This window comes from Scatophagus argus, chromosome 20 (assembly GCF_020382885.2).
Source record: "Scatophagus argus isolate fScaArg1 chromosome 20, fScaArg1.pri, whole genome shotgun sequence".
In the NCBI taxonomy this organism is placed as follows: Eukaryota; Metazoa; Chordata; class Actinopteri; family Scatophagidae; genus Scatophagus; species Scatophagus argus.
The window spans coordinates 11,543,388-11,566,586 of NC_058512.1; the positions used below are offsets into that span (position 1 = coordinate 11,543,388).

At 39.0% G+C, this 23,199-nt stretch overlaps 1 protein-coding gene across 2 annotated transcripts in view; it reads right to left on the bottom strand.

Moving 5' to 3' along the window:
- Positions 1 to 5,301: 5,301 nt before the first annotated feature.
- The window catches only part of mmp17a (matrix metallopeptidase 17a), a 70,544-nt gene continuing 52,646 nt past the window's right edge, over positions 5,302 to 23,199 (bottom strand). Inside the window, exons 5-11 of one of the 2 annotated variants that reach the window (XR_006841907.1) lie at positions 17,740 to 17,916; positions 17,051 to 17,153; positions 15,131 to 15,213; positions 14,238 to 14,390; positions 13,751 to 14,008; positions 6,286 to 7,127; positions 5,302 to 6,202 (exon numbers count right to left, since the gene is read on the bottom strand). Coding sequence is in view for 1 of the 2 variants with exons in the window: in XM_046375850.1 (XP_046231806.1) it covers positions 6,802 to 7,127; positions 13,751 to 14,008; positions 14,238 to 14,390; positions 15,131 to 15,213; positions 17,051 to 17,153; positions 17,740 to 17,916 (1,100 nt within the window). In the remaining variant the exon portion in view is untranslated. Of the gene's footprint in view, positions 7,128 to 13,750; positions 14,009 to 14,237; positions 14,391 to 15,130; positions 15,214 to 17,050; positions 17,154 to 17,739; positions 17,917 to 23,199 lie in introns of both variants that reach the window. The other variant, XM_046375850.1, reaches the window with a different exon arrangement.

Below are 23,199 nucleotides of genomic sequence, written 5' to 3' on the forward strand. Positions count from 1 at the left end.
AAATACAGATGACTTAATTATAAGATATTGTCCTTGAGAGAAGAGTCTTTCCACAGCCAGGTGGATGATAAATGTGCACATAATTTATCATTACAGCAGTAGCAAAGAGACTGTGATATGAATTCATAACACAAAATTAGAGCACAGGTTTTACAACCACATACAGTGAGGAGTTTTATTATCTAGTGCATGCATGGCAGAGGCTATTGAACTTCGCCTGCACGTAACACAACCTTGTATCAAAATTGTTTCATTTTATACATTTAAATCCTGATGTTCTTTACAGATTTCTCTATCACACATTATTACAAGGCCGTTCTTCAGTGCAGGAGGTAATGAGAATTTAAAGCAGTTTAAGTTGCACCAGAGGGGGGCGGTAGAGGACTGCAAAAGGGTGCATTTCTATTGTACTGAGATCAGACTTAAAATTTTAAAGCATTATAAAACAAATATTATGGAAACAAAACATGCAAAGTTATCTTAAACATTATTCCGATTTACTAGTTATTTCAGTCTTTGAATATTCATTTTCTTTAAATATGGAACAATCTATGACAATATTCATTCAGGATTGGATGTAATCAAAAGACAGTATGAAAGTGAGCACATTTGAAAACTTCTGTGAAAAAGAAAAAGGTGGTTGTAATGCACACAAATATTAAACGTCAGTTATTCACAGGCAGCTTTTTCCTGAACCAATTTTAAGATGTTTTGACACCTTGAAACATCCTACTCTCAGCCCACTCTGGCTGGCAATTTGATTGCAAAGAGCTATTGTATCCTACCTAATAGCACATCAGGGGGCAGCCAGTTATCGTATAATACTGGTGCAGTCCAGCAGCACTGGTGCATGCTATCATGAATTAGTCATACTGGTTCTCCTGAGCCAAATATCAGGATACAGGCAGAGTGCTGTGCAGGTCTGCATAATGATGCACCTCTGCCAATAGGCTGCAGTTAGGCTGATACTGCGATGTGTTTGTGCACATAAAACATGCTAAGTCTGTTTTTACTGCTCTTTAGTGTGGTGAAAAGTTGGACTATACACAGGACAGTTGGTGTACTTTGCTGTAAGCGGCCCAGCAGCCACCATCACAGGTGTCTACTCTGCAGGGGTTTGCACTGGTTTTGAATATTTTAGCTGCTCTGTGGTTCCCTCAGAATGATTGATTGGTTCTCCATGGCCCACATTAACTTTCTGCTGGTGACAGTTGCTGCAAAGGCCTAAAGGTGCTCACTCTAGTTAGGGATACCACAGCATACAAACTTTGTGTAAGCTGTTTGGGAAATTATGGTTTAAATAGAATATTATAATGCATAATATAAAAGCTAATGCATATAACACTTCTCTATCTGTCATCAGCAAGACAGTCACACACACCAACAAACATGTATCCACTCATACTCCCTTACACACAAACACACCCAGAGAGGTACTTGTGCCATCATCATCACAAGCAGCATCATTAACTGTTTTATCATGTGAAACTGAATGTGTAATGCATTTTAACCATGTTTAACCGTACTTCTGATCACTCAAGGATAACTATGCATGCAGAAAAGCACATATGCTTACATACAGTAAGCATACATACAGTAAGCATATGTGGGTAATTAGATTTTTTTAGTTATATTTTTCCATTACAAAACCAAAAAGAACATTCTATTCATCTTAAATATGATATATTTTGATGTGTCAGTTCTATTTCTGGAATAAATTAATATCAGGATGCATTGTGCGTGTACACATGCTTTGTGAGGACATTTTGTGGACTGATCTCCCCTCTGAGGACAAAGCATTAGTGAGGGCAAACACAGCTCTTTAAAAGAAGCTGGATTATTCCCTTTTCATTCTTTTAAAGTTGCAGGAGTTACTTAAAGTTTATCTGCAAAATAATCACAAGGATAATAAGGGGAAAGATTTGGATCAGATTCAAACTTAGATATCCCACCAGTATAATATCATTTTACATGTGAGGACTAAGTTTGTGAAAGAATGAATAAATGTCTTTTTCTTTTTGCACATAAATTTTGTTATTGCAATATTTCCTTGTTTCTAATCATTCTGCATACCCATAAATAAGTCACATTTATTAAGAGGAACATTATCTCCTTGACTGTGGGCCTCAAGACCACGCTTCTCTTTTCTAGTGCAGTGACACTATGGCCTGGACTCCCCACTAGGCACAGCTGTATGATTGCCAAGTTTTTCATGTAGATGGAGCTACCAATCTTGCCATGAAGGTCACTGCTTTTTCAAGCCCATCTTCACACTGAAATGAACTTTTAGGACTTGATCAGCATAATAGTTTTGTCTGCACTCTGCATTCCTATACTCAAGTGTGTGATCCCTGCCAGTAGGTCACACCAGATAATTAAACTGAGAAGCTGAGGGAAATTCAATACACTCTATTACAACTGAGGGAGCCTTGGACTCAGGGGAGACTTTGGCATTCATAGACTGAAAATAAAGCTTTTCTAAAGCATCAAGTAGCTCTAACTCCCATTGGTTGTTAATTATTTCAGTGGTCTCACATTACAAATCAGTAAAATTACATTCGCTTGGTGAAGGAACACTAAATAAATGTTTTCAAAACTGCTTGATCATCATTGATTTATAACATACTCTGATTTATGATAGACAGCTTTTTAAAAAGCAAAGCAACAGATGAAGATATTTTCTTTCCCCACATATTCTTTTCCTTCTTTGTCAAATCCTGAAACCTACATCACCCACAATGCAGCTCAACCACCCACAGTTTGCTTGGAGATTGTACGCTCTCTGGAGACAAAAATGACTTCAGATGACAGGCTTGGATGTGTAAAATCAGTGAAGTTTGTCTTAAGAGCTGGAGACACAACTAATTTAAATTTGTTGCTGTTTTGCCTTGTAGGGGCTCAGATGCATTTCATATCACTGATAAAAAGCGTTTGTCTGCCCACCATTGAAAGAACAGACTGACAGTCCAGCGGGATCTTGGGTGCTTTCGTCACCTGTCCTGTAACTTTCTTTTTTAAAATTCTGTTGCTCGTATTTTCTGTGCTTTAGATTAACATCATCCAGAGTATCTGCTCTGCTCCTGTCTTCAGCATAAGCCAACAACTTTCTGAAGAACAAAACTGGAATGTTTATAATACACTGTAAATTCTGCCAGTCTTACTTCTATTTTTCAATTTATGCTTGGGATATTGTGGCTTCAAACACGACTGTTTCCATCAATGTATGCACTGTAAATGTGAACCTTTCCATATCTAACACTGTCACTTTGGCACACCAGCCATCAAGAGTGGAGGTGATGCTTCGGACTCAGTAGAAACAAAAGGGTGCACCCTTCCCTCCTGAGTCCCCTGGCTCGTGTGGGCAAGAGCTGAATTCAGCGTGACCTTTTGAGGAATGTGACAGCAGAGGACTGCCAGAAGCCAGTCTGACAAGTCTGTCAAATGATTCGCTCACCATGCAAGCTTGAACCAGCTCCTTCTGCAGACCCTCCCCTCAACCTCAATGCCATGCATCAGCTCAGAGCTGGGCTCTTGACAGCATCTTCTTCACAGTGGAGTGACTGTGGGAACAGTTATAGTTTGGTGCGTGTGCACACACACACACACACACCCAAACTTACATATACACACTGTTTAACAAAAAACTCCCCAGGTCAGTTGTTCTGCACAGGCTATTGACATTGCATTTTGACTTAGTGTGGTACTCAGAGTCTGTGAATTCATTGTTGGAACACTTGAAAAACTTTTCCTCATTTTCTGTTGGATTCTTTTATAATTAAAAAATAATGTCCATATGTTAGCCAGAGCTTTTTAAATGTCTCTGCATCTGTCAGTCTCTGTGACTATTTGCATTTATTTTTTTTTGTCTGTTTTTTAAGTTTCCTGTGTACCCCCTTATTAAAACCCAGACCTCATCAGAGCTGATTCAGTGGTGTCACTGAGAGTTCTATACAGATGTTCATCACATGAGATGATGATTATTGCTGATTTTTCATTTCTTATGAAAAGCGCCAGGATGAAAGTAAAACACATCATGCCTAATATACCATCTGTATGTTTTGTGGGTGTGTTTGTAATGTGATCAGTTCTGATGATGCTGTGGGTCCTCCAGGGGGAAACAGTCACAGCTCAGGGCGTGAGGAGATAGAAGTCTTAATTTCAAAGATGCAAACTTGTACAGTTGTATTTCACACAACTGTCAGACAACAGTGCCAATCAAGATGAAAGCAGATTCTAATGTATTAACCAAAAACAGTGAATGAAGAAAATCAATAAGTTTAAATTTAACAGTTCTATTAAAATAATTGTTACACTGGAAGTAGCAGCTCAAATAGGATTTGTTGAACAAACTTGACTTGTCGTGCTGCATTTGAACCCGGGAGCAGGTGTTCTCCTGGTGGCCGCTGAGCCACACCAGTTAATTAACACCACTCAAGTGTGTCAAGAGGAGGGAAGAAAAATTTGCTGCTCTTAACAGTGTCACACCTTGGCCTGCAAGACGTGACGAAAGGAAAACGCAGGGGGAATAACAATGGGTTAATTTTAAAGTAATGTAATAATAAATTAAGAATTTGAGAAAAAATGTCTTGAAAACAACATCTTACAACAAAACAAAAAGGCAATTGTGTTTGTGCATGTAATCTTGAGGTGCGGAATAAGAAACGGGACTGTAACAGAATAATATACCATCAAGCAGCGACAGCAGAAATGATGGTTGATGCTTTTAAAACTTTAAACTTTTTTAATCTCAAAACAGAGTTTGGTTGGTCATAATCTGGTAGAGGTCATCTGTAACCTCTTCTGTTTAATAGCTGTTTTGAACTGAGGTTGAAGTCTGCGACTGACATGTGCTTGCTGTGGTATGTGACGTTTCCTATTTGTTTGCCACCCACAGTTCACTTTGATTTCAAACTAGGCAGTATCTGAGCCGCTGAATATTTTTGGATCAGGTAACATTGCTTCTCTGATGTACTTCCCTGAAAAAGTACGGGTAAATATAATCCTCTGCCAGGCTTGTCTTTTCATAAGGCAGACTCCGAGTCAGTGTGTGGTTTGTGACTGACATGATGTGGTTGGCATTCCTGATGAACAGCAGTGACCATTACAAGAGAGAACAGGCTTAAGAACGTCAGAGAGATGGAGAGCAACTCCCAGTTGCGGCTCTGCAAGCTGTCATGTTACCTTCATCTGTCCTCAAGGCTGGACTCACTCAGTTCACACACCTGCATCACAGGAGGACTCCAAATCATCTGTCCTGATTGAAATGAATGTGACTGCACTTAGAGAATAATGTCATTCAGATTCTTTTTATTTTTCTACAAAAATATTTTACATTAGAAAACACACCTTCAAATATACACATTCCACTTGGTTTCGCACTAACCATGGAACATCTCAACTCAAATATATTGTCTATTTTAAAATGTAGGTAAATATATCAGCAAGAATAAATCCAGGTGCTTGTGAGGTCTGCCAACAAGTCACCAGAACAAGCTTGGACTGATGATGGACATTGCCTGGTGGTGAGGAAAAAGGCTCCATGAACTCTAACTTGATCAAAGCAATATGGAATCACATTTCATCCCTATTTATTACAAAAAAGAATACAAACTACAAAACCAATACTGCCTCTGATAATGGCAGGGAATGCTTCTGTACCAGGGCTTAAAATTATGACTTCATTATGGCCTCAAACAGTTCCTCACAGACCGTGGGAGGCCAAGTAGGGGATTTAAGCTAATGGTGTTAAGCGACAGTGAGAAACTGTTGGATTTTAACTTTCCAATTAATGACAGGAAGTCTGTAATTGGTCTCACGTCCCAATAGCTGTGTAACTATGCTGGATGGTGTTTGCCCGTCTACCTGTTTACAGCCCTGCCGTTCATCTACCTGCCGACACACAAACAAGCCATTCATATGTCTTCCTGTCAACATCCCATGGGCCCGTTCATCTGTAAATCTAACTATCTATGCTACATCCCAAGGTACTTTTCACCTGTCTGCCGAAATACATGCCAGGGTGTCAGTCTCCTGTCTCACTACAGTATCTACATACCAGATATCAATCTTTGGCTTGGCTGGAGTCTTTCAGGCAGCTCTTCTTGTCAAGTTGTAAAATATGACTCTTTAAAGCAATAGCTGGACATTTTGCGAAATAAGCTTTCACCGACGTGACAGTGGTACTGATCTTCTCATCTAGCTCCTAGCAAGAAAGAGAAGGAGGATATTTAATTTCCCAAAATGTCAAACGATTCCTTTAAGGTAAAAATTATCTTATCTACTCACCTGTCTACTGAACATCTCAGGATGCCATTCAGATGGTCAAAGTCTACATCGCTATATGCGATTTACCAGTTGACCTGCCTGTATCCCATGATGCCATTCCTTATCGCTGTTAACTTTTTGTTCTTGAAAGTATTATGCTGTTTTATGCTTGAACCATTGTTTTTAATGTGAACATATCCTTGAAGGAGGGGTTATAGGGATAGAACTTGTGGCTCTGTAACTCCATTTGTAAAGCACGGTACTAGAATTGTCATTGTCAGTGGATTAATGGCTACTAGCTATACCTTAGTATGATAATATGATAATGTATGTATGTATGTACTACCCATACTACAAGGCGCTTTAGATAACTGTCAAACGACATGTGAAATAAATAACAGCAAAACAATATCAAAAACATATCAACTTATATGAACAAAATCTTCCAGGGTGTATTTGGACTGAGTGTCTACTGGCCCTCTACCAAAAAGTCTCTTTCTTGTACCCAGCCAGAGAACTCTGTCCCATGTTTTGGCATCATAGCAGTTCAGAGTGGAGGGCCAATGAGAGCGTCCAGAGAGGTGGCAACAGCCACATGGGAGACGGGCAGGGCCGGGCGCCTAAAGGTGAGGCGCTGTCAGAGGTGCAGGAGCAGACCTCGTAGCCATTCTCCGCGTGGTCCGGGTGATGGTGCACGTTGCCTCTCGTCTCCGTGCTTTTGGGCTCTGCGTCTGGAGCATCGGATTGCATCTCAGTGCACAGCAGCCAGTCTTTGGCGATGAGGCGCGGGTATCCTTCTTCCACCTCCATGTCACTGCCAGGCACTCGCCAGTACTCCTTCCCCTTGAAGAAATAGGACGAGCCTTCAGAGAGAGAGAGGGGGAGAGAGAGAGAGAGAGAGAGGGAGAGATGGACCAGAAAAAAATACTTTGCTTAGTATTTGCAATAAGGCAGATGAAAGTGGGACAGGGATTAAAATAGGATTACAGAGAAAGACAAATGTAGTTGGATAACTAACAATACTGATATAACTTACTTTTGCTTCCCATCACAGTTTTGTTCTCATCACAGTTCTCCTCCCTTCAGAATATTTCTTATCCATCTCTTAAAACTGCAATTTCTCACTCTCTAGTCACCATGAGTTGTCACCACATCTTCATTTTTCTATCCTCTCCTCCTGCCTCTTTCTCGCTGTTCTCTCTTTGTGAATGCAGCATAAAGGAAGATAAAAGCTTTGATGTGCATCCAGTTTCCTTGCCCAAAGGTGCGCTTATACTGTATGTGAATGTGTGTGCTCTTGCATATATACATACATTCATTTTTTATGTGTCTTTCCACAGAATTGGGGATTTAGTTGGGATTGTGCCCTATGTTGCAGTTGGCACACACACACAAATACAGACACACATCAAAGGGGTTGGAGCAGGACCTCTGAAGCTGGCAGAAGCTCAGACATAACACAAACCACTGAACACCTGACAGGGAAAAGAGCTTCCACACATTCAGCTGGGAGTTGCTGCAGGCGAGAGAGGTGACGTCGCTTACTCTCAATGAGAGTGGCCCCAAGTAAGGACTGAATACCTCCTGCTAATGAGTTGTTTTTGTGCCAGTTTTGAACACCTACAATTGCTTTATCAAAGCCTAATCTGCACAGCCAACTGGTGGCGGCACTCCTTAAAGGGAGCTTGCTTGGCAAATGCTGCCAAAAAGAAGCAAAGGAAACATTACTAATCCCTGTGGGAAGGTAATATGTCCTCAGTTTTTGACCTATTGCAATTACTTAGGAACAGCAGGAAACTTTTCTCCACTAACTGGGGACCAGCTCCAGATAAGACCCTCCTCCAGTCAAAGGAATTGTCAGGCCCAAGTCCACATAATAAATTTTAAGTGTAATTTTCAGAGATAAAATGGTCATAATGTATGAAATTGTCTCTGAAATAGTTCAGCCATGAAAATGTATTATCCCTCCAACTTTATATTAATGTATATCACAACATATCTCTTTTGAATCCTTTCAGTCATAGGCCCAAACTGTATTTCTGTCATTTCACTATTCGTGTGTTATTATAAGAGTCAAATATTGTACATTTTCCATTCATCTGAATGTGAAGAAATTGAAGCTTATTACATTCTGGATTTGTAATGGAATTTAAGTTTGCTGCAAAATATTTAATCTCAAAATGCATCTGTGATAATTATGAAAGTGTCAAATAAGACAGTCCATCACAGAGCAGTAGCACAGCTAACCAGTGACATCTGTGATGTATCATTTTGGCATAACTGACAGCAAATTTCAGTTCATAAAAACCGTCATGACCAATAAATAATTAATGCAAGAATCCAGTGCAATAAAAAATAACTTTCACTCTGAGATCATCTGGGTCAGCACTTTGAATGCAAATGGTTTATTAAAGCACCATAAGCAGTTTAATAACACTGGTAACTATTTTATAAATTTTTTACATCCTCTTCCCTTATTCAAGAGAACTGAAAACAATCAAGTTTTGATGTACGCATGTTGGGTTAAAACCAAGCACATTTCTTCTTATGTGCCAAGTGTAAACCTACCATAACATCAGCCTTTGGTTTATGGACCACTGTTTGAAAGCCTTGAGTTTGGCATCATGGCCATTGCCATCTTGGTTTTTTGGAAGTGAGCCCCAGAGCTACACACTGTTCCAACTTTATCCTAATTGGATCTGATTTATAACCTGTGGACATTCTAGCAGCAACTTGTCAACCACATGACATAAACCATACCATGCTTTTTGTCCATTTTACTCTGAATGGGACCATCAATTTCTAAATGAACATCATGCTATATTGCAGAGGACTTGAAACTACCTTCTGAGACCAATGGAGAGGTAACTAGTCAGACTTCTTCTTCAAACCAATGAAGTCATGCCCTGCTTTCTATCAAAGCAAATGCAAGTTTAAGGTACTTCTGCATTGGTTTCACTTTTCAAACAGGAAAGCTCTGTCCATATTTTGTACAGTTATTGTTAAGAAACAGAGAAATTAATTGACATGACATGTTGACTGACAGCAAGATCAACACAGCAATCTGACTTAAACAGTAGACCTAATGCTGGCATTCTACTGGGATCTGAGGTTCACACAAATCAGTTAACTCCATAAGATGAACCTGAATGGATTTTTAAAATTATTTTATTCTCAGTGCAATAAAAATCCTCACGTTCTTTTCTGTAAATATTCTTCAAGAATTCCGCTGACAGTGTGACAGCTGCCTTACTGATTTATTTCACACTTTGTGATTCATTCAGTCTTATACTATAATCCTCCTCATTTTCCTATGTCATACATTAATTCAATCAAGTCATGAAACAGGATCTCAGTTTCAAACCTATTTAGCCAGGGAGTCTAAATCTCAGTGGACGTATTTGGAAACGTTTCAAGCTGTAATTGTGAGAGAAACACTGAAACAAAAAAGCTGCAGGCTAGGAAGAAATGTACATGTCAGGTATGCTATCAAAATACATTTAAAAGGAAAAACAAGAGGCATCTTTCATAACAGAACTATTTGGTGCAACTCTAGTGGTATTTCAGTGTTGTGCAAGATGATTAGTTTTTCTTACTGTTGCTCCTCATAATGGGTAATGCCATGCTAATACCACACATAATTATATAGGACCAGCTGTGAGCCCACACACACACATGCACACACAGTTTCACTCTCACACATAGGTATGCATGGGTTTTATCTGACGCACGAGACATTTTATAGGAGGTAAAAGACCAGAATGTTTTACAGGCACAGATGCACATAGTGTGGAAAGATTACTGACAAGGCAGATTCAGTCATGACGTGCACCTATAAGGATCACATTACCCCATCTCCTCCTATAAAACTGGCCACATTAAGACAACCAAGAAAATTGAAAAGACAGGGGGAGATTATTATTCACATTAATAGAATATTATAAACCCAATTAATGCATTTTATTGGCACATCAGTTGTGAATTTAAATTATAGCGTGTGAATATCACCTTGGGCATTCTTTCCTGAAGGGTCCAATTATGTTGACAATCCTGTTTTACTGTGATGGACACTTGTAAAAGCCTCATAGCATTATTCGCACATGGAGGAAATTACAAAAGCTATATCTTAAAAGTACTTCAGAACTCTGCCCCTGTGAATGTTCCTGTTATTGATCATTATTAATATTTAGAAATATGTCACAAGTGTTTCTTCAAATAAACTTCTCCCTTCTCAACACCTCAGCTTGTTAATTAGAAACATTCAGCAAAGGCGTGTAAAACGTGTGTCATAGCCCTGGGACCTGATATTAATAACTACTCTGTGTGTCACACACAAATCTAGATCTGTAACAGTGTGGCAAATAAACTCCATATGTCACACAGTGTCTAACAAACTCAAAACAATATTAACATTGTTTACTTCGTCACAGGTTTGTGCTTCCTCTGCATCAAGAACTCTCACCTCTGACTCAAAGTTAACTATGGAGTGTAATCAAATATTATACTCGGTCGACTGATTTTTAAAAAAGATCACCAGGGATGTCCAATGATTTTTTTTTTTCTCAAATGACTGTCAGTTGCTGGGTCAGTGGTTGGCCATGTGTCATAAAAACTGTGAGCCAATTTATAGCCAGAGAACAATTCTCACGTCATCCATCTGGCAATGACACTTTCTTCCCTGACGTGTTTCAGAAATTTCACAGACTATAAGCAGTTTAATTATATATGAACAGAAGGCTGTGGCCAGGCTGCCACACTGAATTGCTTTTCATGTGCGACCACTTAGTGACAGCAGAAAAAGAGAGAAGTCTTGGCTGTGGCCACTGAGAGCCACAGTCAGCTCAAAAGCTGCAGGCTGCAGTCTGTGTGAGGATGGTACTCACACATGTAAGATTAACGGACAACTCAGGCTGAGAGTGGAGATGAGCAGAGACAACTTGGGAGGCTGATGAGATACCTGTTATTCCCAGTGTGGCTGCTGCAGAGCGAATACCCAAACTGATGGCAGAATGCTGAGCAGAAAAGTGTTGAAGTAAAACAGCTACTAAAAAGCTATTTACAACACTTTGCAGCACTATGTTAATGCTTGGAACATATAACACCCTGATGATGACTGCGTAGTTATTCATAATCCTTTCTGTGTTCCATTTCCATCCAAACAAAGGATAACATGACATGCATGATTAAAACAGTGCCTGTGAATACACCTTTCCAGTGTTATCTGGATCTATTATTGGTTGCGTGTATGTTGGCCGCAGCCAGCAAATTATGCCAAAAAAAAAAAAAACACCATGTGGTTCAGCCATATACCGACATACTCGGACACAACTACCACTAACATCTACAGCATAGATTTCCGTCACATGATTTTTTGCTAAATCATTTCCTGTCGTTGGGCCTCATTTTCAACATAATATCAGTTTTTGACCAACATTCTGCACCTGAATGTTCAAAGCCAAACTGGAAACTTCAAGATCAATTTTGTGCTATCAAACAGTTGCCTGTTTACAGATCTGACAACTCTCCGCTAAGCCCCAGAAGAAATATCTAGATTTTTAGTCACCATGTTTACTCCACTGTGTTTAGTCGCTAACTTTATCCCTCTACTGTTTGGTGCACAAAAGCTTGTGCAGCAGATCTGCAGAGCTTTTCACTAGAAACAGCTGTCTGTGGTATCCGAAAATTAACTTGAGGGAGCTGCAGAGTCTGGAAATATCCTCTGTTGACTTGTCATTTAGAGCGACACCTTTTAAAAATATAGACTTATGCAGCTTTAAATTGTGAACCTACTAGCTTGAATTGCCCTTTACCCGTAAAGGGCAATTCAAGCTACACTGAGTGTGAAAGTAAAATGACATCAACAAAACAAACAAAATCAGATGTTACTTTTATGAATAGCTCAAATTATTATCCGGTTGCACATTAAAGTATTTCAGTCAGGGTACATTCATGTTTACAGTGTGACTGCTGCAGTGCATGTGCGTGTGTGTGTGTTAAAGATTCACTGTGATGGTGATGGGAGGATTGGCTGGAGAGGTTGATGGCTGCAAGGTAGTAACTGATGCTGATGCAGATAGTGTGAGGACTGATGGTGTTGAAGCTGTACACCAGGGGGCAGTCTGTAAAATGCATGGCTGAAATCAGCTTTTTTTTTTTTTTTCATATAGCTTTGGCTCTGGTGTTGTTCAGGTCTTTCACAGACTGCAATCTAACTTTAATTTTATCCTAGAGCGGGAAAAGACTGATTCAAATGAGAAGATGGATCAATATAAATGTTAATGCGGGAACAACAATCTCCGTTAGACCTTCTTGATTAGATGTGATAGTGATCTTGTCATGACATCTGAAGTATTTTTCAAATGTGCCCTCCCAAGAATCTGACCAACTGCACTGAGCTCCCACAGGCAGCGTAGATTAATAAGGGGAGACTGGCTTGTGGATTCATAACACCCAACACGGCTCTCTGCTGTGTGTACAGTGTAAAGGTCAAGGCTGTTGTTGGCAAGCTGAGATTCCAGCCTTACAACCTCTTTCTGGTAGACTGACTCAGTGTCTGTAGTCTAAAAAGTTTGTTGCCTGGAAACTTGAGCATCTTGCATCCAAAAGGTCCCTCAAGGAGAACATAAAGCTGTACAGTCCATTTTCTATAACCACAGCTCACTTTCTGTGGGTCAGTGATTATTTGTTACTGGATACGCATACATTGTACTCGCCAACAGCCAAAATATCTACAAAATAACAATTGGTGCGGAATATGCATGGCCCAGGACACAAGGGCTCTGCAAGCTATACATAAGTAACCACTGCCATACCATCTGACTATGAATTCATTTTCCATGCTGCACTGTAAAAATAGTTTATTTTTCTGACATTATATATTTACCCATTTATTTAAGTTTTCTATTGTGAATAGCATAAAGTGACTACAAGTAGCATTGTGTTATGAGTTGTGGAAGAATAAATAAATTAACCTTGTACCTTGTATATGAGCTTTTGTATGGACATGAAAAAAAATACTTCATTGATGGTATTATTTGTTAAGAATAAGACAAATAATCATTAGCTTCAATAAAACCTTCTGAAATTTTGTTTTAGGTTGTAAAAGAAATGTATGTTCAGATAAGCCAAGCTAATTGTAGAATTGTTTCAAAGCAAAGCTGCCAACTACTGCCACACCATGTTTGCTAAGTGTATGTTTAATATAAATTTGTTGTTTCCAACTCCTAGTTAAGATTACCTGAGTGACATAATTTTCCCTAACTTTTCACAGTTCCCTTAATAACGTAAGGCTTTACAAGTCTATGCTTTATTTTGAGTAGTTTTGTGGATGTCTGTGGATGTGTAAGTAACTAAGGTAACTACAGAGCATAAACATGAAAATGTTTTTGTGCAATTATTTTACTGAATCTTCTTGTGAATTTGTTTACCTAAATCAGTTGAAATAACAAGTAAAACAAAACAATGGGTTGATACAATGTCTCCTCACCATCAGACCACCTCATGGCGTCGTCCAAGTTTTGTGGCAGCCCCTTCCAAAGCGTGCTGTCTTTCGGGTAGCCCAGGTCCATACGTCTCAGGTGGTCATCATAACGCCAGTAGTGGTTGTTCTTGAAGAAGTAGGTTTTGTCGTTGTGTAGCCAAACAAAGGCTGCATCCACTCCTTCCAAGGGTAGGCCAAAGTCACTGATTGGACGAGGGTAACCCTCCTCCACAATATTGTCTTTAAATACCCAGTACTTTAGACCTGAATTAGGTGGACACAGAGGTGACAATTAAAGAGAGCAATAAGACCTTTATAATTTGGAATGTACCCACGCAGTTACTTCAGAAACTTTTAGAAATATATCCATGTCAGATGTGCTTGATAAGAAGCAACAAGAAGGGAAAGATGTGCCTAGTCAGTCAACTAAATCCACAAAGACAAATGCGAAATGAATGCTATAAGAGACACTTGAAGACAGAGAGATATTTACCTTTGAAAAAGACTATTTTGTGGTCCCCAGGCCTCTCATACACAGCATCCACACTGTCCAGATTCGGTGGAAGACCCCTCCAGAAGCGATGGATCTGAGCTGGACGAAGAGACACCAGGTGCTTCTCTCGAGTTAGTCGCCAAAAGTACTTGCCTGTGACAGAGAGGAAGTGGTTATGGTTCTGAACATCCTCAAAATATCTTGTAGTAGTCTATTACCAAAAAAAGGCATGCTTCATTAGGACACAGTTGGCTGTGTGTGCAGCAGTCTTATTAAAGGGCCTAACCTTCCTTCACATCCTCACAACCATGCGATGAAGTCATTCTTGTTTAAAAATGTCAAAATCATTACATTTTTATCTACCTAATGAAAAGATATTGGAAAATATAGCGTCTGGTTTCTTCTTCTGTTGGTTTCTGCTTAGGATGAGAGGTGTAACTAATTAAGATGAAAGGGAATCTTAGCTAAGGCACACTGTCTGCTTTTATGTTTTACGACATTTTCAATATAACTGTATCTGACATGTTTAGGTGAATGAAAGCTGTCTTGCTTTGTGAATATAAAAGGTAAGCTGGCCAATCAGCCAAGAAAAAAATTTCAGCAGATAGCAAGTATACAGTGAAACAGTCTGAGCCCTGTGAAACCATTTTATTTAGACTACAAAATGTCTGTTGGTCTGTGAGCCTATGATACGAGCCCTGGGAGCCACACTTGACTTGGCTTTCTATTGATTGCTGGAGCCACCACTCTGTCCTGTGCTCCCGTCCCTTACTCTTTCACTTATTCTCTTCTCCATTCACCTCCTTTTCTCTTTTCCCTCTCTCTCCATCACCCTCTGTCTATCTGTCTGTTTGTCTGACTCTTGTTTACTTTCTCATTTTAAGGTTGAATACCTTTGAAAAAGAACGCCTCCCCTCGTATTTGGGCCACAGCATCAAAGTGACTGGTGCATCTGTCTGGGGCATCTCGTGCCAACCTGATAGAGGATTGTTGGAGGACGTAGGAAAGCAAAGTTGAGGAGAGGAGAATGAAAGTGGAAGGAAGGAAAGGAAAGTTTTATTTATTCAAAAACCAAGAAAGGCACTGAATTCAAATTCATATTCTGAACATTGAATGTTTGGGTCTCTGCACGTCATCTACCTAATTTTTACATAAAACATAAACAAATGCAAGTTTTGTAAGGTATGCAGTTTATGGGAAAAAAGAAACTATACCACTTAATTCCATCTAAAAAAAGAAAAAGAAAATGGGATAATTACACCATCCTACTGAGAGACTCTGACTCTGTGCATGTATGTGCATGTATTTCCTTCATTTAAATAGGCTAAACATTAGACAAAATGGTATCATTTATCCCCAAGGCTAATAAGTGATTTAAAGCACTGACGTGGTCAGCCTGCCAATGGTGAAGCCATTAGCACCACAGGGCTGCCACTGTGAGTGGGAGGCCACCCTTGTATTATCAACAAAGATCTCTATTCAGAGCTCTATTAACACAACACCTCTGCCTAGTGGTCAGTATTTGTGACCTTGTTAAACATAATCCAGCTTTTCCACACATCATGACCTCTTGTGAAGGAGGAAGTGAAAAATAAGTAATGAGGGTGGTGAGAGACTACTAATGATATAATAATGATATGATAATGAGGTCACCCTTTTCAATCAAGAGATACTGAGGAGTAGTAAACTACATGTAACGATAGTAAGTAAATTACATTCATATTTGCATGGTGAAAACAGGCAATAAGTTTTTTGCATTATCGTATCATTATGAAGTAAATTTTGATTTGGTATAATGACATCATCAGAGTGGAGGCTGGCTCCATTTAAACCTCACTTTCATTATGTAGTTCTGACTGTGCAGGGAAAATTAAGGTTGACTGAGGTCATTCAGGCAGGTAGCCTGGCACAGTTTGCATCTGCTTTCATATTTCAACTATAGACTAAATGGATGATTGAAATGTGGTTGAAATAGACATCTAAAATAATTAATAGCAATTTGAAAACATCTGAAATGGTAGAAAGTTAAAAGTAAATGATTGATTAAAATAGCTAAATATAATAGATAAACAACCGAAATAGTGAAAAGTAGCAGTTGACTCAGACAGCAAGAATTAATGAATAAACTGCTAGCTTGAAATAATGAAAATAAGTTGGAGTAGTTAGCTATAACTGATGAATAAACATTTTAAATCGTTAAATAGTTAATAGTTAAAGTAGCTAAACGTTATTTAAGAGATGCCTGAAACGTATAGCTTCTGAAAAATGTCACTTCACAGATTTGTTTTCATTTTGTCTGAAAAAGAGAGATTATTAACATCCACATAAATCCACCTTTATGTCATTAATAGTTAAACAGTATGCAGTTGGAAGAGAACAGGTTGTGTCCATGAGTCCTTGAGATTAACTGGCAGGGCTGTGGGGTATAACATAAAACTAAAAATGTAACATAAAAAAGGTTGGGAGTCCTAGAAGCTTCACACTGCAGTATTTAGAAGCTGATAGTGGGTGTTTTTACTTTCAAATGCCTTTAGGTGTTCATCTGAAGTGGACATTTATTACAGTCTCTGCTGCTCCATCTTCACCAAGGCAGTGGACAGAGAGAAAAGGGACTTGAGGTAGTTTGGAAAAGAACAAACCCCAACTATGTGAGTGTTCAGGGGGTCAAAGAAAGGAGCAATATGAAAAAAAGAGAGAGAGAGAGAGAGAGAAAGAATGGGGCACTATTCCTGAAGAGGCTTAAGTGGGTTTGACAACCAGAACAGTTGACTCCTTTCATGTTGCACAAAAAGGACACCAGATCTTCTACTTACAGAAGAGTGGATCTGTTTTCAGGAAGGTCCAGCAGGACCGGAGGTTCAGCTGTCTGGGAGGGGTTGCCTGGTCGAGTTGTATGGGACACTGAGTCCCTGACACCTAGGGAGGATATGCAATTAAGGATCAAATGAACACATACATGACAAAGCAATTATATAAATATTATATAACTATATATATACTGTATATATATAGAGAGAGATAGTTTTATATATAGTTTATATATATATAGTTTTATTTTATGTTTTTTTTGTCATGCCAATTAAATAAGTAATTTTTGTATTATTATTTTGTATTATTATTATTTATTTTATTCTTCTCTAACAAAAGACGAAATATACAGCATGAAATGTTAACTCTTATTTTGTCATCATGTCTGTGCTCCTTTTTTAATAAAATTCAACTGATTCGTCTCCTTCCCTCACAGTCCTGTCCATCAGCATTCTCTCCTGCACTTAATTCTCTTCTTCAAAACCATTTGTCTCTCCCTGCACGCTGCTGTCTTTATCAGTGAATGGTGTGATAAGGCATAAGGTCACATGCCATAAAGAGTTCCAATTAACACAATGCACGCTTTCATTAATCAATAGCCTTGTTTTACAGAGCTCATCAATTGCTCGCTGTTCCACACACACACACACACACACACGCAGAACACAGAACAGTAGATGGTGTTCTCTTGTACCGTAGAGCTGCCAGACGCGGACCTTGTCCTCATAGGGCAGGTCGTACTTCAGAGGGTCTCCTACAGGTCCCTGGTAATACGGCCTCATGATGGACTCTATAGCTGAGGTGTGAACCAGGCCGATGGCATGTCCAAACTCATGGACTGCAACCGCAAACAGATCCATCCCATGAGAGTCTGAAAGAGACATGGAGAGAGAAAAGGAAATAATCATCCTGGATCAGATTTTCACACAACTTATACCTTCTTACCAAAGAACTTGTTATAACCACTAAAAATGGATCATTTGACACAGGCGATTAGCATGTGTGTTACTGTATGTGGCACAAGTTGATATATTCTAAAAATAATAATCCAATAAATTTTTGTGTCATATCTTTTCATTGGTAGTAAAGTATATTTCTACTTGGAGCTGGAATAAAACACTACAATTTTGAACATCTTACATTTCCCTCCTCTCATTTCCGTGAGCAGCTGCAGAATGCTGCACATGGCATGTTTTTCTTTCCTACAATTTCTGCTGTCCAGCCCAGTAGTAAATTACTTTACAAAAAATTGTCCTCTCAAAATCTTAGACAGGGTTCCTCTTTCCTGCCTGTCATTATTTCAAAAATGATTTTTCACCTTTTTGTGGGCTTTAAGAGGGAACAGCAGATGTAGAAGCAAGAGGAGATTATAAAGATTAAAAATATTTAATAACAAATAATTAACCATAAGGATTCTTACAAGACATAAGTACCTTTTATATGTCATCAATTCCTTTTACTTCAGTTGCTATGTCGGCTTCAGCAGTGGCATAGATCACCTTGCTGCAGAGACTTTTTGCCTTTTGTAGAACCAACACAACCCCTGTTTGTATGTTTATCCCTTTTATGAGTGAACTCTATAGGATGCAAGTTAAGAGGCGTGACAGACAGCTCTGGTAGCCGTGAGAGCTGTTAGGCATGTGCTGTAGTGAGATAACTATGGTAATACTGCCTGAGCCCCTGGGCTGCCAATCAAAACCTGAGTGCGGAAAGACACCTAAAGAGGCTGCAGGCTATTAAAGCACATTTCCCTCGATGTTCAACTAAAAAAGAAAAGCGATGTCTTCCAAAACTCCTTGTCTGGCTCTGCTAAGCAAAACAAAATTTGGGGTTTAGAGATTTAAATTTACAAAAATGTGAGTGCTGCCGTGTCGAACCAAGCTAGCTTAGAGTTCCTCGGTGACTAGGCTGAATTCTGCATTCCGTTAACCTTATAATGGCCTCGATTTGTGAACATCTCAGTGCTGTGCTCTGTCAAAAGACAAAGGGACAACTGAAGACATGCACTTGTGCTTACAACTCCTGGGATGTTCAGAAGCCAAATGCCAACTGTAATCTACAGGTGCACATGGTGCACAGAGAAAAGGTGGATAAAAGGAGGGATCGAGGTGGAGAGACAGGGATTCAGAACAAAGTAGGTACCATGTCATCGTATTTACAGTCCATCAGAGGATGAAGGAAAAAAACCTGATGCCTGCGGACAAAGTCAGAGCTGAGAGCTTTGGGTGGATGAACAAAAATCATTGAGTTAGACGATCATAGGAGAGAGAGAAAGAGGTTACAGACTTACAGAAATAAAAAGATATGATGGTATGGTATGAACAGTAGAGGGTATGAGTAGGATATATCCAACTAACAGGACGGTCCACAGGGTATGATAAGATACTGTATTAAAAACCTCATTGCTTTGATGCACAGTAATACAATATATTAAGGGGTACAGCTACCTTGGATATAGCCTGATGTATCCACAATGATACAAACACAGCCTGCAGCAATGAGCTGAAATTTTAATAAGGACGGTGTAGCATACGGGAGATGGAAAGAAGCAGGACCACAACTAGCCAAGGGCGATCCTTTTCATTTGAAGTGAATCCTCGTAGAATTGTGACCTTGCATAACCTCGTGCCATAATGATTCTAGAATCAATATTTTATCGGGATATATGAAGTACTTACTTTAATTGTTTTTACTAAGTTTAATGCAGGTCAAAATACTGTATGTCAAAAGTGCTGGGATGAAACAGTACATTTACTTAATTTGTTCAGGAGCAGACAGGTAAAATTAACAGAGGATAATTATACAACAATTCCACCTTGCAGAATAAATAAACGGTCTGGAAACAGACAGGAATTTAAAAGGTGAAACTAAGCTTCACATGGGTAGAGCTGCTTGCAAAAAGTCAAATGACAATCAATGCTGATACTAAGTTTGATGAGTTTAATATAGTGCAAATGGCTGAGGATAAGCATTATGGGGTCTCATTTTTCATTGTTCAACAATTGATGTTTTGGTTAATATTTTACAGTGAGACTAAAATAATTCAATGAGATCCCTAAATATCCATTCTAGCTGCAGCTACAGTTAGCACACATACAGTATATTGTTTCTCCAGTTTCTACCCTTAAAGCCAGGATTACCCTTATGTATCATATAGAGATTATTACATAGATTAGTAATCTATGTATTGATTATTAAAGGTTTAATTTCAAGAACAGCTCAGACCCTAACACTTATTCACTAAAGGTCAAACAGGAAGCTGATTCTGATATTAATATTCCTGTGGAAGAATGGACTTGAATCCATGGAAGCATATAAAAATGGAATCCAGAGAAATAAGAATTATACCTCTGTATTTTTAAGCATTTATCAGAGTTGACTGAGCTCCATCTAGGATGCAAGTAGTGAATCTAAAATAGAGGTCAGTTTTATACACTATGGATTCATGGTACCTCAAAACTGGAAATCAGAAAATGCCGATCATTATAGTTGAAAAATAAACTCAATGTTCTATGATGGGCAAACTATGAAATGGTGACAGTGTTTCCAAATAACTTCAGAATCCCTGTGCTGTACTGTAATTTATTGTTACTTATCCTCCAGGATATAGGCAGATAATTGGCTTATAAGATCCCCCATGCCAGAGCTCTATTAAATGTAACTTTCACCTTTCAGCTCGTGTTTGAGCTGGAGACACCTCCCCTCTCTGTGATTTTGGCCTGCCCAAGGCAAAGTGAATACAAAGAGATATTATGTCATGTCAAAATTTAATTGAGAGGAATGAAAGTCTGCATCAGTTCCCTTTGTTGAATATTTAGTGTGTTAAATTAAGCAAGTTGGTAGCTCTGGAAAGAAAATGACTCTTCAAGCTACTGAACAGACTGGATGTTTACTCTATAAAGCAGATGTGGAACTGTCATAACAATGATCTAAACTATACATTACATACATTTTTACTTTGAAGAACTGAGCAACAATCATCATGCACGCACATCTGACAGAGAACCATCAATGGCTAAACTAATCTGTTATAATCTCTTTAAAATTCCAATATTTTGGTGCTCTTCGACCTCTAACAAACAAAAGTTATGCTTAGACTGACAAAATACACTGACTCTATTCGTGAGGTTGAACACAAGAGTTGAAAGTCTTTTTTTCTCATAAAACATTTGTGAAGCCAACTTTTTGAACATTTTAATCCTAAATTGTTTATATCTGCTAATGGTCTCCTTCTTCCCTGCTTTGCTGGGGCATTGTTGATTTTTTTGGCACATCACCACCACCTGCAGATCACTGCAATAGTGTGACTCCGCTGAAAGGAGTGTGCACCACATCACCTGTGTGAGCATGCATGTGCATCCTCCGGTCCTCTCAGCATGGACCAACACACAAACGAAACAGGTCCATACAGCTACTGGGGGTCAAACACTCCAAAGGGAACTTTTATCAAAGGATGATGTGATCATTTGTAAGTGAACATTGACACTTGCACGCACAGAGAGTGACATAACTCTGCAGTTCCAGTGTCTGTGGCCATCAGGAGGCCAGATATGTGACTGAATGACTGCTAAGGTTACTTCTGTTTTTGCTGGATGTATAAATAGGCAGCTCTTTCCTAAAATGTTTGCCTTATCTACTTTCATAGTATCTTAATATGCCAATGATTTGTTTACTTCTCTACGATGCCACCAGATGGCCAAAAAAATTAGTTAGTGCAAGTTATAGAAACAAGAATAAAAAAAAGGGGAAACAGATCATAGAATCACAGGCTGTACTCAAATTAGATGGGACGGCAGCTCACAGTTGCAGGTGCTGCATACAGTAGGTCATTAATTTCTAAAAAGTGCATTCTCAGTGCTGTGAAATGAACTAATTGTCAGACTGAAACATTTGAATATCACATTGCTTTAGAGTTACGCAGTTAATTGGGTAGCTATTATCCTTTTCAGTACAACGAAGAGAAAATTTGAAATTCTATAATTAACAAGGACCTTGGCCGAGAGGTAAGTCCCTAATTGCTAAAGGTATTTCAGCAGACAGTCCCAAAATAACAGTATGAGAAAGACTGCAAGGGCAATATGTAATTTCTGTAGCATACAAATAACACTGTCTCCACTATACTACCCGAATCACATTATTTCTAATTATGTTCTAAAAGAATTCTACAAACTCAAAAGCATCAGTACACAGAGTAGGGTTGTTTTAATTGCCACTGACTGACCATAAGAAACAGAGGGTTTTAGTGCCAGTATACAGCTGAAGAACAAGGTACCTGATTTACAAATAAAAAAGTCTGAAATGTTTCACTTGATATACATTTCCTTTATTGGAGCGAGTGAAAAAAGTAACTTTGCAGCAACAAGCAAGCAAGAACATCTGAAAAGAAAAGATGATTCACAGCTGCAGTGAAGGCCACGCTTTTAACACCACTGTTTCAGAGCTAATTTATGTCTGCTAATACTAGCATTTCACAGGGAATTTTCTTAGTTTAATTTCTCTCTTTAAGTCATCATGAATCATTATGTTTAAATTTTGCTTTTGAAACAGAGTGGGGTGTTAAAGACAAGAATTCAACTCAGACCCCTGCCTCCTTCACTGCTCCCTTTGACCAAACCCCCACTGATGGAGACAATTCTGTAAACTACTACACCATCAAGTCATCATGGCCACTGCTACGGCCTGCTGTGAGATCTAATTGGAGCAGATTGAGCTGATGTAACATATGGCTTGCAGCTTTAACAGGACCAAAGCAAAGAATGGAAATGAACTGTCCCGGCTGCATCATAGACTCACCGACTGGTACAGTCAGCATCATCTACACCCACGTTGCAAGCTTTAAGCTGCATCTCCAGGGAGCAGGATGGCTAGTGGGTCCACAGGGAGATTATTTTGCAGTCTGAGGTTTTAGTCACAACTGAAAGAGGACTATGTGCCTTGAAGAACTTCTGTCTATCTGTCTAAAATCAAGTGATCAATCTGGTATGTGCACACACAAACACATTTGAAACTGGCTGCTGGTGACAGCTTCATATTTAGTGTACAGACATGAGAGTGGTTTCAATCCTCTAATCTACCAGCGGAGAAAGAAACCAAATTAATGTATTAAACAAAATATCAAACTTTTCCTTCAAGTAAAAAGCAGAAGAATGTAAAA